Genomic DNA, 13,718 nt, shown 5'->3' on the forward strand with positions numbered 1-13,718 from the left:
CTTCAATCTCCCTGTCCCTCTGCCACCGTGGTGCTGTGTCCTTACCTGGGCCTCTGCCCTGAATTTTTTGGCAAATGAGTCGGCTGAGCAGAGGAGCTAGGGTGGCCAGCTGAGGGAAGTCCAGCACGTTGTGGACAGTGATGTCCAGTGGCTGGGACGCCAGGAGCTTCAGCTCAGCCTCATCGACATTCTTCACACCTGCTTTAAGGAAGTGTGTATCAACATGCCACTCTGAGACTCTCTTTCTATTTACAGACAAGACCACAAGGGAGGGACCTACCAGAGTTCCCATCATGGGGGAGGGCAAAACTGAAGCCGTATGTCCTAGATTTCACGGGGTCTCAGTGGAACACAGGAATGGGCCAGGGGAGGCCAGTGTGCTTAGCTCTGGGAACTGGGAAGCAGGCCAGACTATGTGGATGCTGGTGTCAGGTACCCACCCATAAGGGGGGGGGGTTCCTGGAAGAGAGGGGCTCCTAGAACAACCCCCTACACTTGGAGTTTCCTTCCCATTAAACAGTGCAGTAAATGTGGTTGACATCCCAGAGAGCACTGGGGACACTCCTTGCTTGAGGAGCAAACGGGGATGGGGGAAGACCTGTCAGGCACAATGGCAGCTGCCAGGCAGGGTACCAGTTTGAAGGTTACTTGCAGTATGAGTTGGAGGGTGGCAGGGAGTTGGGGAGTGTCACGGCAAGGGAGGCAGGGACAAATTTTGCAGATGTTGCTGCAAGGTGTAGCCATGCACCTCTATGGAGCAGGGCTCACCCTCTGGCCCCTATGGGTGTGGATGCTGCAGGCCAGCAGTTATCATGTACCCAAGTTTCTAGCCAGAGATGGTAAAGCCAGAGTGCAGATGTGTCTGTGATCTGGAGCCTACCCTGGCCATGTGCATCCAAACCCAGGGCCCAGGCACTGTGCTGGCTCACCCACAACAAAGACATCAATGTCCTGATCCTTAAGGATCCTGGCAGCTGTGCGCACATCATCCTGCGACTTGCCATCTGTCACCAGAATCAACACTTTGGCTGCCTCTGGACGGACACCGGCTGCTGGCTTCAGGTTCTGCTCCAGCACATGGGTTAGGGCGAGGCCTTGGGAATATAAGGGATAAAGTGATGGGCAGCCACTAGGACCTCCTCCTCAGGTGCCCTCTCAACCACAGCTGACACACTCGATCCGAAGGCTCTCTGTTCATGTTTCATCAGTCCTGCCTCGCCAGGCTAAAGGCACTTGGGATCGGGGACAGCTCCTCCTGTGAAGAATACCCATAGCCCAGCAAGACCATGCCTAAGAAGCTGCCTCAAGGCTGACCATCCAGCTGAGTAGGACCAAGGAAGAAGCTACCCATAATCAGTGCAGACTCTTGCTCAACAAGGTGCCCAAAGTTCCACACTTTTACCAAGGTTGGGGTGTGGAGGGGTGGTCGATTTTGCCCTGTAAAGTGTGAAGTGGGCTCAGCACCCACTCATCACACAAATGTTCAGGGGCAGAGGGGGCAGGAAAAGTTTGGCAAGAGGCTTCAGAACAGGTAAACCTCAAGGCCCAGGACATACCTGTGAATGTGTTTCCTCCCTTGTAGTGGAGGTGGTGTACGGCTGCTAGCACTTGCTCCTTGGTTTGGAAGGAGTTGAGGTCCCACTCGGTCTGGGGGTCTCCACTGTACTGTGTCAGACCTAGGGGTGGGCTTTGGTTGCTGGGTTGAGGTTTTGGGGGAGGGGGTCTTTCTTTTTTGCATCACTGTGGGGTGGGCAAGCACCCTAGCGACATGTTGTATGCTACTGCATCCTCAGTGTCAAGGCTCAGTTTTGAAAACCTGATCCTCAGAATCACCTGCTATGGGTACAACCTCTGGGAGTCCCACTCTCAGGAGATGACACATTTTCAGGGCCCAAGGCTCACATAGAGATATCATCAGAGGGACTAACTGGGAGCTAGCCATTCCTGCAGACCATAACGACAGCCCAGACTCACAGAGAAAGGCTCACAGGACCTGACCCAGACCAAGAAGGCTTCTATCAGCCAGGTTTCTTAACTTTCTTGGCAGTTGATGGACCTTGAGAGGCTGTAGCAGTCACTATCCTTTTCTGAGGGCAGCTGCTGTCCTTCTGCTAGTGAGAACTCAAGAAATCCAATCTCACCACCACCCACCCACCCATCCCCGCAAGGGCAGGGCAAAGGAGACAGTACCTACCTACTAGGACTTTATCTGGTCCTATTGCAAATTGTGTGATGATGCTGGCCAGGAAGTCTTTCACCTGCTGGAAGTGGTTGTGGCCGATGCTCCAGGACCCGTCCACCAGGAAGATTATATCAGCAGGTGTTGGGGGTGTGCATTGGAACTGGGGGTGATCTGAGGCAGGTAATAAGGAGTGGGGTACTGGGTGGGGCCTATGGCATCCTCAGGATACCTCAAGTATTGGAGAACTGCCAGGGATCTTGGGGTATCAGGATTTCCAAGGACATTGTGTCTCCCCAGGCTTAGAAAAACCCTCTTGCATCCTAGTTTGGGGTTTCAGCTTTTCTAAATCCCTTCACAGAGGGCTGATTACAGCCTCAGGTCTAGGGGTCACTTCTACCTTCTTTAGAAGTGCCCATGGCAGCACTATGTGTGAACCTGACAGTTTAGTCCCTAGGCTGAGCAGGCTTCAGCACCCACATTTCCAGGCCCATCTGCCTATAGGTGACCAGCTGGTATGGCTGGGACTGACAGTACCACAGACAGTCCAAACCTGGGCAAATTGACAGGAAGATCAGACAGGAATAGTAGCAACCAGAGACATCTGTGGGTGGCCTCAGGACCTTCCATTTCCCTAAAGTTCTTTGTAGATAAAATGTTCCTACCTGGGGCCCCTGATAATTTGACAAAGATGACACCTGACAGGCCTCAAGAGATTTCTGAACACAGCCAGGTGATTCCTTTGTGGCTTCTGATCCTTAGACTAAAGGCGGGGTCCAGGCCTGCCTGTAAGACTCTCAGTGGAGGGGTAACAGTGTACCAGAAGACCCTATCCATAGTAATAGAATAGAAGAGAGCACAGGGCCTGGACATGAGGGAGTAATACCCAAGTCTGGGGACAGAAGCCTTTCTACGGCTCTGTGCTGCTGGAGCAAGGAGTGTCCTGATGTGATGGGAGAACGATGAGGACATAGCTCAACTCCATCTGGCCCCACTGGACAGAGCTTACCTAGCTCCCCTTGCTTTCCCACTGAGGCTGCAGTGTGGCTCTGCCTCTCCAGGTCTGTGGTTGTCTGAGCAGAGTCTTGTACTCCAAGGCCCTGCTTGAGTTTCTTCTGATCCTTACTGGCCACTCCTGGAGGCAGAGGGAGGGGTCATAGCTGCTACCATGCACCTCCCAGACCTAAGCTAGGGTTCTAGAACAAAGACTATCTGGCCCCTGTACATGAGATTAGTGAGTCCAGGAACACAACGGGTAAAGAACATGTGGTCAAATATAAACAAGAACTTCTGGTCATATGACAAGACCCAGGAAGCTTCACAGGGCTCTCCCCTCCCCCAGGGTTTACTCTCAGTCCACTCTGACCTACCAAGAATGGGCAGGTCCCTGCTTAAGGTAAAGCCAATGCTGGGCTCAGATTTTTTCTCAGAGTCTGGGCCCCTCAGAGGGAAGGAGGTAGGCTCCAGGGTGGCTCCAGCCAGCCTCCGGCTGCCTCTGCCCAAAGATTGGCTCTTCAGATCTTCAACTGCAGAGAGAGGAAGGACTGTCAGGTCCAGGACACCAGCCCAAAGTAGGAGCAGGGGCTTGGAGCTTAGGGGTCTGTACACTTCCTGGAAGGCAAACCCACAGTCTTGCTGTCTGCCTCATGGAAGATGAGCAGCAATGTCAGAAACAGGTAAAAAAGACCCAAGCACTTCACAGGCAAAGTGCTTCAGGGCACAAGCCAGAGGCCTTCCAACCAAATCCACCCCTGTCTGGGTGCAGGAGGACTTACTCACAAACTCCCTTCGTGCCAGCAGGACAGGCCCCGAGTCAGTGAGCTCGAAGATCTGCAAGGTGTAGCTCTTGGAAGGGTTCAGGCCACCCACAGTGGCCTTGGGGGTCTTGGTGGTCAGTATCAGCTCCTGCTCCAAGTCCCCTAGGTGGGGGTGGAGAGTTGTTGAGGCTGCCAAATTTACTATACATGTGAGTGCATACACGTGGGTTGATGTGTATCCACTAATGTGTGTGTACTGAACATGCTTGTACAAGAACCTGTCTTGTGGGAGAACAGCCACCTTTCCTTCTTTGGAATGCTGTCGTCTAAGATAGGAACAGATTCCAGCATTAAAAAACAGACATAGCCAGGCCTAGCAGTTCAGTCCTCTCATTCTATCACTCTAGAGACAGAGGCGGGCAGATTTCTGTGAGTTCAAGGCTAGTCTTGTCAACAAAGCAACCTCCAGGATGGCCAGGGATAGACAATGAAACTCTGTCTCGGAACAGAACAAAACAAAAATCATGCGATTCCAAAGGATCCCTGTTCTATCTGGTGGTGGGTGGGGTAGAGTCAGAAGTGACCTTGTAATGGATCGAGGAGAGATACCTAGACTCATGGACATACGCACATCGCCCATGTCTCAAACAACAGGGAATAAAAACGATTCCTACCTGGGAGGAACAGAACACTGTTTCTACACAGTGGGCAGTCCCCAGACCTGCACCCAATCCGACAGTAGGCAGTGGCCAGGCAGGGACCCCCAGACCAACAAGCTTCTATCATTTAAAATAATTTGTTATAGCAGCAGAAGATGGGCTCAAGCTGCGTGTGCTGGCATGGGCCTGAAATCTAAGCATACAGTGGGCTGAGGCAGGAGAATTACTGAGTTCAAGTCTAGCCTGAGCTATGCATCAATTAAAAAGAAAAAAAGACCATGTTTAAAAAAGACAGAATGTCACACTGACTAAAAAGGATGCTTTGGTCAATATCCCTCTAGAAGCCTTTCTATTGTATGAGTATTTTATAACTTTTGGCTTTATGGATTCTCTGTGCTTTATGTTCATTTTATTTTTATAATTTATTCTTTTTTTCTTCTACCTGAATTTGCTTTTCTGTTCTATATAACTTAGTATGGATGCTTAACTTCTTAGGTCTTTTTTTTTTTTCCTTTTTCAATACTAAGACTCTCACACATGCTGGGCAAGCATTACCACGGAGCTACTACAGCCTCAACCCTACTACTGTTTGTTCTTTAACTTACAGAGTTAAAGCTATTAATCTTCCTCTAAGCAACAGAAAAAAAAAATCGCATCTATGTAGCTCAGGTTGGGGACCCTCTTGCCTCAGCTTCTGCCTTGCCACGCCCAGCTTGTCATCATGGCCCTGTCCCTGTAACTGGAGGGCTGACTGGGATTCGGGCACTCTCCCTTTTCACATGTTCACTGCATGCAGGATCCAGGCACTCTTCACCTTCTGTGTGTGTTCCTGCTGGTTACAGGAGAATTCAGAGGCCTCTCCAACTACATCTGCTCCATGTGATTGAGGAAAGGAACCCAGAAATGATAGAAATAGCTCTGCCAAGGACGGTGTGGGGAGCAGCTGGCTGGAGCAGGCTCAGTGAATCCTACAGACAGTGTGAACTCATTACCACAATTTTATTCAAGTAGAAAGCCTTGGTCCTGAGAAAGATGGAAATGAGATGCACTATCTTTTATATCAACGTGTTAAGTCGACAAAGGGGATTCCATTTTTAAAGAATTTGCTTTTTTAAAAAAAGGCATATGAGGGTGGGGGTGGGGAGCCCCTGTCTACACCGTCAGCATTTTTCTAAGATCTAGGTTTGTGCTCAACATTACATCCTGCTCTCAAAAGTTGCACTTGGCTCATCAACTATGTTGCTTTAAATTAGCCAATATGTAAGAATGTGAGACCTAGCTCTGACCATTCAGGATGAAGTACCAGACTTCCTCTTCTTCTTTTTTTTTTTTTTTGGTCAGTTATTCTTTTTTTATTATTAGGTATTTATTTCATTTACATTTCTAATGCTATCCCAAAAGTCCCCCACCCACTCCCCAACCCACTCACTCTCACTTCTTGGCCCTGGCATTCCCCTGTACTGAGGCATATAAAGTTTGCACAACCAATGGGCCTCTCTTTCCACTGATGGCCGACTAGGCCATCTTCTGATACATATGCAGCTAGAGACATGAGCTCCGGGGGGTACTGATTAGTTCATATTATTGTTCCACCTATAGGGTTGCAGATCCCCCCCCCCGCTCCTTGGGTACTTTCTGTAGCTCTTCCATTGGGGCCCCTGTGATCCATCCAATAGCTGACTGTGAGCATCCACTTCTGTGTTTGCTAGGCCCCGGCATAGTCTCACAAGAGACAGCTATATCTGGGTCCTTTCAGCAAAATCTTGCTAGTGTATGCAATGGTGTCAGCGTTTGGAAGCTGATTATGGGATGGATCCCCAGATATGGCCGTCTCTAGATGGTCCATCCTTTCATCTCAGCTCCAAACTTTGTCTCTGTAACTCCTACCAGACTTCTTTAATTAGGAATGAAAACACACTGGGATCTCTGATTGGGTGTGCCTACTTACTTGCTTACTTAAGCTTAGCCACACACCATTCTCCAGAAGTAAAACTTTGTGCTTTGCCAAAATCCAAAATAACAAACTCCGGATTGTGTGCTCATTTTCTTGAGACCCTAGTCCCATTTCTAACCATCCTAACAGGAAAGAGGAAAGAAAGCCTAGCAGGGAGACATGAGCTCTCCATACCTGCCATAGGTGTCACCTGCACCAAGAAGCCAAGGCCACTTCCCTCTGCTTCCCTCCACTTCATCTGCAGCTGGTCCTCAGGCAGTACTGCCAGCCTCAGACGGCTACTTACTGTAACAACAGGATTGGAAGTTGGGGTGTAAGGCAGACTTACCAGTGACCAACTGACTACCTCCTGCAACCAGAAGGTGGCTTTCCCTAAGAGGCATGGAGGGATATAGCCCCACCTAGGTTTCTTTAGAGTCTGTGGCCTCATGAAGATCCCACAACCTGTGATATTCCATGACAAGGCCACACTGGTAGCTTTAGGAGGGAGTCTAATTCCACCACTGCACCCAGGAGGGCAGTGTCTGTCCTGTGATGACTGGAGGTGCAGAGATAAAGCCCAGGGCCTTGGCAGCTGCCTTGGGTCTCCTAGACTCAAGAGGAATATAGAAGCAGCTGTGTAGCTGCGCACGCGCACACATGCACACGCACACACACACTGAAGCTGCCAAAGTCATGCTAGGTTGATGTGTCCCTTGTGGGCAGAATGGATGTAGGACCTCAGCTGGAACTATGGTGATGGCTGTCTGCTTATGTGCACATGGTATGTCTGCGTACACCTGTGCCTACATGTGGGCATGTGTGGGATGCATGCTTCAGCTCTCAAAATAGGAATGGCATTATGATAGATAGCTAGTACTATCAGCTTTAGAGAATCTAAAATCACCTGGGATATCAGACTCTGAGGATGCCTGTGGGGGATTATCTTGGTTTTGTTAACTGATGTCAGCAATGTGGAGAGACACATTTTAATTGACAATGGGGCTATTCCCTCAGCAGGGGCTATAAGAAACTAGGGTAGTGAGTTGTTCACTCCGTTTTGCTTTCTGACGGTAGATTTGGTGTGACTGGTGAACCTTGGCTTCCCTGCCATGAATATTATACCCTGACCCATGAACTAAAGTAACTAACCCCTTTCCCCATAAGTTGCTTTTATCCACATTTTGCCACAGCAAAGGGAAAAGAAACAAAGACAGGGTAATCCTGTCATGAAGGAGGGAGAACCCGTGGTCAATGGGGGGTGGAGGGACCATAGGGCCTGTGCTGACCTCCCAAGAAGCTTCCGGACTCTGTTGCAGACAGCTATTTTTGGAAAATGGGGACAGAGGCCTCTTCTAGTCTCCTCACCATGTGCTGGGGCACAGAGAGATAGGCAAAGACTGAGAGTGCCTGGGATAGATACAATGACCCATTCAGAATGAACTCTTTCCGGATGGGCTTGGCTGCTCTGACCGTGACCTATTGAAAGGCAGGAATGTGTCAGGATGAGGTGGGGGTTCTGAAAGGCCAGCTGTGAGCATGGGTCCCCACTCTTGCCCATAAAGAGCCTTCTGTTTTTTTTCCCCCCTCAGTGTGTTAGGAGCTTTTAGAACCATCTCAGACAGTACAGGCACATGTTCCCCTCCCTAACCTCAGCTCACCTCTCAGCTGGTCTCTAAGGTCCCAGCCCACCCCAGCCATGCATGGGCAGCCTGTCAGCTGGTCTCTGAGGTCTCAGCCCACCCCAGCCATGCATGGGCAGCCTGTCATGCTTGTTCCAGGCAAACACTGAGTTGGAAGCACCAACAGTGCTGTGGATAGTAGTGGTGGGAAGATATGTTTTTAACTTGGATGAGAAACAGATCCAGACCAGTCAGGTATCATGAGGAATATACTATATTGTTCCTGGGAGCTAGATGTAGTCATGAGTGTGAAGGCTATGGGCACACAGAAACATGCCCACCTGAGCCAGCAGCTCCACAGGAAGGAGTCTGCAACACAGATCCTCCCCAAGTCCTGTGCACATCCCTTGGAGGTCATAGAAATACTACGAGAGACTTTCCCAGGGGGAGCCTGCCTGGAATAGCCAAATAGGAAGGGACCAGATGGAAACTCTTGCCCCAAGACATGTACAGAGAAGAGAGATACACTACCCTTCTAAGACAGAATAGGAAGGCTTTTTTTCCTTGGGAGGGAAGAGGCAGGAATATTGATCTCTATTAAGCCATTTGTGTAGTATATGAAACCAGATTGAAAATTTTACAGAATAACTATGCAAGGCATAAAGGATCAAATTTGGAGAATGCCAGTAATCTTGAAATAACTTAGGCAAAAAAGCCTCCCTAAGTAAGGCTGAAGTACCACAAGGTCAAGGCAAGAGCAAGGGTTTTCTTCTCTGCTCTACCAGCTTGCCTGTTGCTACAACAGCTCTCAGGCTGGCATTTACTACAGGAAAATGCCTGTGATGGCAAGTCAGAGGCTTGTAGCAGAGTTCCTCTTGCAGGCAGTGGGGGCATTGCCTCCTTACCTTGTCCCTGCCCCAGTGCCAACGTGGTACCCAAGAACATCCAGAGGCAGAAGCGGAGGTAGGAGCCTTGGAGGCTCATACTGCATAGCCTGTGGGAGGAGAGGTCAAAGCCCTTCACCACTTAAAGAACTCTTACCCTCCTCCCTGACAAGAGAGCTAGTTCTGCATCCATTCCCATGGACCAGCAGGATGTCCCTACAGACAAAAGCAAAGCCCAAAGGCCTATAACTTGTCATTATGGAGATGTTGATGAAGACTGAAGCCATACTGAGGCATCTCACTGAACAAAAGACCCTCAGCTACAAAATCTCCTTGTGTGCTCAAGTACCCTCTGCAGGGAGCCAATTCTTCCATGCCCCTTCTGGTATTTACACCCACAATAGATAAGACACAGTGGGGATCGCCAGAGTAACAAACCTTGAGGCCCCAGAAGCCCCACATGGTGTCTGAGATTGGCTTGGATAGATTCATACTATCAAGGTCATCACATTTGGTGGCTTGCTCTCAAGCAGAAGGGACATGTGAGGTCAAATTCTGATTATAGCAGAAGTAGGCACAATAGGGATGAAAAGTATTGGGGAACCCTTGAGTCCTCTCCGAAGTTGGGAGACAATGCTTGAAAGAGAGGCCAATGGGGTAGAGTCCACCACCTCAGGGTAGCACTTTGGAGGAGGGAACACAAGCATGACCCAGCCTGGAATTCGTGAGCCTGAGGAACCCAGATCCCCACCCCAGCCCTGAACAAAGCACCTGCATTCCTGTATACTCAAGGGTTACCTCTGCAGAGAAGCCAGCTCTGTGAGCAGAGCCAAGACCAGTAGGAAGGCTACAGGCTGATACACCCTAGAACAGTAGTTAACCTTGTGTGTGTGTTGGGGTGGGGGTAGGGACATCTAATGACCCTTTCATAGGGATTACCAAAGATGATTGGAAAACACAGATTTTTTTTACATTATCATTCATAATAGTAGTAAAACCATAGTTATGAGGTAGCAACAAAAATAATTTCATGACTGAGGGTCACCACAACATGCGGAACTTTTTAAAGGGCCACAGCATTAGGAAAATTGAGGACTACTGCTCTAGAGTGTATATATGCATCCATCCAGAAAATTTAAACTAAGGTGTCAGTGCTATGGACCACTGTTCCATCTGCCTACGAAGTGCCACAGAAATGGCCCTGCCTTCTGGACTCACTCTGAAGCCAGACCCCTCCCTACTTCATGGCCAGGGAGGTCACAGCTGATGGACATTAAGTTCCCTTCTGCTGCCCACCAGCCCTTTTTGCATGTCCTTAGTTCCAAGTGTCATCTAAAACCCTCATAGGATCTGGAGAAGATGCTCAGGTCTCCAGGCTGCACTTGAGTCCCTCAACTTGTGGGGCCTTATCAATTTTCCCAGTCTCTCCCCAGTGGATTCTCTGGTAGCCCCCTCATGCACCCAGCCCCAGGGCCATAAATGAGTCACTAACCTCCTGCTCCAAGGATAGTGTTCCTCACTTTCCAATGCCTCTTGGTCTTGCTGTGACAAGGCTGGAACTTAGAAAAGGTTCCCTTCCCTGATGTCACTAGGCCCGCCCTAAAGTCTTTTCCCCTCCCTTTTATCTTCTGCTGCTTGGGGCTTGTTTTCAAGAATGAGATGGTGGTCCCAGCACAAAGGACTCATTTCACACTCTTCTGGGAATCCCACCAGGGGTAGTGGGGGACTGCAAGTCTGTCCCACAGAGGAGGTCCCAGAGGCTTCTTGAGAATAAAGGCCAGTGTGTGTAGTCCTGGGTGCTGGGCATTGAGAGCCTCTGACCAGCCTATTTGGGGGAAGGACCATTTAGACTACCAATCACTAGGGGCTGGGGTCTGCAACCTCCATTCCCTTCTTTCTTGTTCACACTAGAACTAGGAGCAGGCCCATGCCCACACCACTTACACCTTCCTGAGCCGCTCCTGCCTGTGTAGGTTGGGAAAGCTCTGCTCTCAATGAAGCTCTCGTGATCCATCTTGAACACCCCATGGTCTCACCTTGTAACTCTCGGCAAGGTGGCCCAGTAGACCAGGTCAGGGATAAAAGGCCCCCTACTCCCACTTGAAAGCATGGCTCATGACCCAGCCACTCTAGGGTTCCCATGGGTCTAGTGGAGCGTCAGTTTGGTCTTCAACTACACATGGGCTCCAAACCATGATGTGAGATCTAGGGTCACAGTCCCTACAGACCCTCCCACAGTCAGATAAAGGTTGTAATCTCTGAGTACATGCATCTGTGGCCGTAGCTCACAGGAATCTTGAAATACCTGTGTGTATCCACACACAGCTCAGGTCTCCTCTCTGCACTGAGTCTCGGGTGGACTACCCTGTACTTTCTACCTCCTACTACCTAGAAATGCCCTGGCAGCCCCTGTACCAGCCCCGCGGTTCTGCTTTCCCTGTACCTAGCAATGGCATGTGTACACCCATTACCACACTCTGAGATCCATGTCATAACCCCTGCAAACTAAGTCAGAACAGAGTGCCCTGGAGCCTGCTCACCTTTCTCCTGACCACAGCCCTGACAGTAGGAATACTAACATGGGAGTAACAATTTCAGTGGGCAAATGTGATGATGGGGGCGCAGACACTCAGGATATTGTCTTAATGGTTTCAAAGGAAAGGGGCTGACCTCTGTGTCTTGTCTGGCCATTTGGGGCAGGAAATCTGGAGTGAAGCCTGACTTGAGACTGATAACCTTGCCTGCCCAGAATCCCTTGATGCTAAAACCCACACTTCCAACAGCTGGCCAGAGGCCCAGATCAATTTCAGCCAAACAAGCACTAACTCCACCCAGGACACTTGGGAGACAGAGCTTGCCTGACCCATGCAGGCTGGAAAGGCTCAAGAAGTAGTGGTGATATAGGCCTGCCCCTAGAAAATCCTGCCATTGCTAGGTACAGAGGAAGCAGACTGTTGGGCTGGTACAAGGGCTCCCAGGGCATTTCCAGGCAGCATAAAGTATCAGAACTCCTTGGTCCTTTAGTGCTGCCCACAGACAAACTCCTCTGCAGGCCACATACAGGAGGGTCCATACTATCCCACTGGACATCCCTGGGCCAAAGCCAGGATAGGAGACAAGAGGCCAAGCTATAACTTGCCCCAAGGATGTGGAGTCTCTGGAGACAAGCCTACCACCCAGGCCACTAACATGGCCCAGGAAAGGCTATCCACTCAAGCCACAAGCCGAGAGCCAGCCCAAGATACCACTCCTTTCTCCTTCCTCACCTTCCTAGCTACATGACTAACCACAGACATCCAAGGCTGCTCAGCCTCTTGCCAGGTCACCTAGGCCGACAATGTCTGACTTAAGTCTAACCAGGCCTCCCTGAAGCCCAAGCTGTCCCTGCCATGTGTTTGTTTACATATATCCAAGAGAAGGGCCCTCCAGACCTTGTTTATAGAATATAGTCTGACAAGTTCTCTACATACAGGCTGCAAGCAGCAGCCAAAGGCCATACCTAGAACCTTGCCCTGGGCTTTACTTACGCTGTCCTTTAAGGCATTAGACATGTGGTATAGAGGTCTCTGGATTATGTTAAAACAAGCCTCAAAACGTGCAGCTCCTGTACTCAACATAGCACCAGGAACCTGTCAGTAGCTAGGGCTGTTTGCCACTCCCAAACGATCTGAGGCAGGCAGCTTCCTGGACCAGAACCAATAGATGTCATTCCTCTTATATCACCTTATGTCCAGCAAATCAAGGACTCCTTCATTCTGGGGATATTCCAGTTTCAGTGAGGTTCTTCCTCCGTGTTCAGACTTCCTTGACTTCTTTCTGTGTACTCAACAACCCCATGTCTTCTCACCCCAAGTCTCTGACCTCTGATGTCATCTATTAGTGGTTACTCTATCAGGCACAAGTCCTGGGTATCTTCCCTAGCTCGGAGATGTCCTGTTACATGACTACTGAGTAGTGTCATGTCCACTTGAGGACAAAGCAATCCCAGAGGATTCCCCAAACTTCAGCCCTATCAGTTCTGCGGAGAACCATGAATCCCCATGGGGGGAGGGGGTGTGAAGCAAGCACTAGAAACTTAGGGCCCAGACAGAAAGTAGGAGCAAACATGACAGACACACAAACCACAGAACTTCAGGTCATGCACTGCTGGTCAAACTGAGGGTCAGACAGGAGTGGGTATAAGGAGACAGAGACCCCAGCTGGTCTCTCCAGCCACAGCACACAGCAGTCACAGAATCCTAGGAGGGGACGGCTGTCACACCAACCACTGATAACACATGGGTCTCAACTGCAGTGTTCCACAAAATCCACAGGGCAATAAGTGGGGTCATCTGGAAGGACAGCTGCATGCTGAGGGAGACATGACCAAGTGTGCTCTGAGCAGCCTGAGCAGGCTGGGAGAAGGCCTGGGCTGTCACAGACACAATACATGGCAAATACTAACAGGTGCTCTGCCCGGATGGAGGGTCCCCATTAAGATGCCTGACCCTGGCAGTGGCAGCTGGCCCCTGAGCATCCCCTCCATGCTCAGGCTCCCCTGTACCAGGTGGGAGCGGCAAATATGTGGGAAATGCTCCTGGCCCCTTTTCTCTCCTTTCCTCATTTCTGAGCTGTCGAGGGCTGGCCAAGTTCAAATCAGGTGTCCAAGGAGGACCAGAGCCCAGTCTGCTTTGTGTGGCCATCT

At 50.1% G+C, this 13,718-nt stretch overlaps 1 protein-coding gene across 2 annotated transcripts in view; it reads right to left on the bottom strand.

Annotated features, from left to right (window-relative positions):
• Window positions 1-12,900, bottom strand: part of Col20a1 (collagen type XX alpha 1 chain) — a 34,390-nt gene extending 21,490 nt beyond the window's left edge. The window contains exons 1-9 of one of the 2 annotated variants that reach the window (XM_085831616.1): window positions 9,056-12,900; window positions 6,724-6,834; window positions 3,955-4,098; window positions 3,550-3,705; window positions 3,189-3,314; window positions 2,195-2,353; window positions 1,557-1,676; window positions 930-1,094; window positions 46-198 (exon numbers count right to left, since the gene is read on the bottom strand). In XM_085831616.1, coding sequence (XP_085687742.1) covers window positions 46-198; window positions 930-1,094; window positions 1,557-1,676; window positions 2,195-2,353; window positions 3,189-3,314; window positions 3,550-3,705; window positions 3,955-4,098; window positions 6,724-6,834; window positions 9,056-9,134 — 1,213 coding nt within the window. In that variant the 5' untranslated portion in view covers window positions 9,135-12,900. The remainder of the gene's footprint in view (window positions 1-45; window positions 199-929; window positions 1,095-1,556; window positions 1,677-2,194; window positions 2,354-3,188; window positions 3,315-3,549; window positions 3,706-3,954; window positions 4,099-6,723; window positions 6,835-9,055) is intronic. The other variant, XM_085831614.1, reaches the window with a different exon arrangement.
• Between the last annotated feature and the right edge of the window lie 818 nt (window positions 12,901-13,718).

Source organism: Mus caroli, unplaced genomic scaffold (assembly GCF_978045245.1).
Source record: "Mus caroli unplaced genomic scaffold, Mus_caroli_1 scaffold_2, whole genome shotgun sequence".
Taxonomy (NCBI): Eukaryota; Metazoa; Chordata; class Mammalia; order Rodentia; family Muridae; genus Mus; species Mus caroli.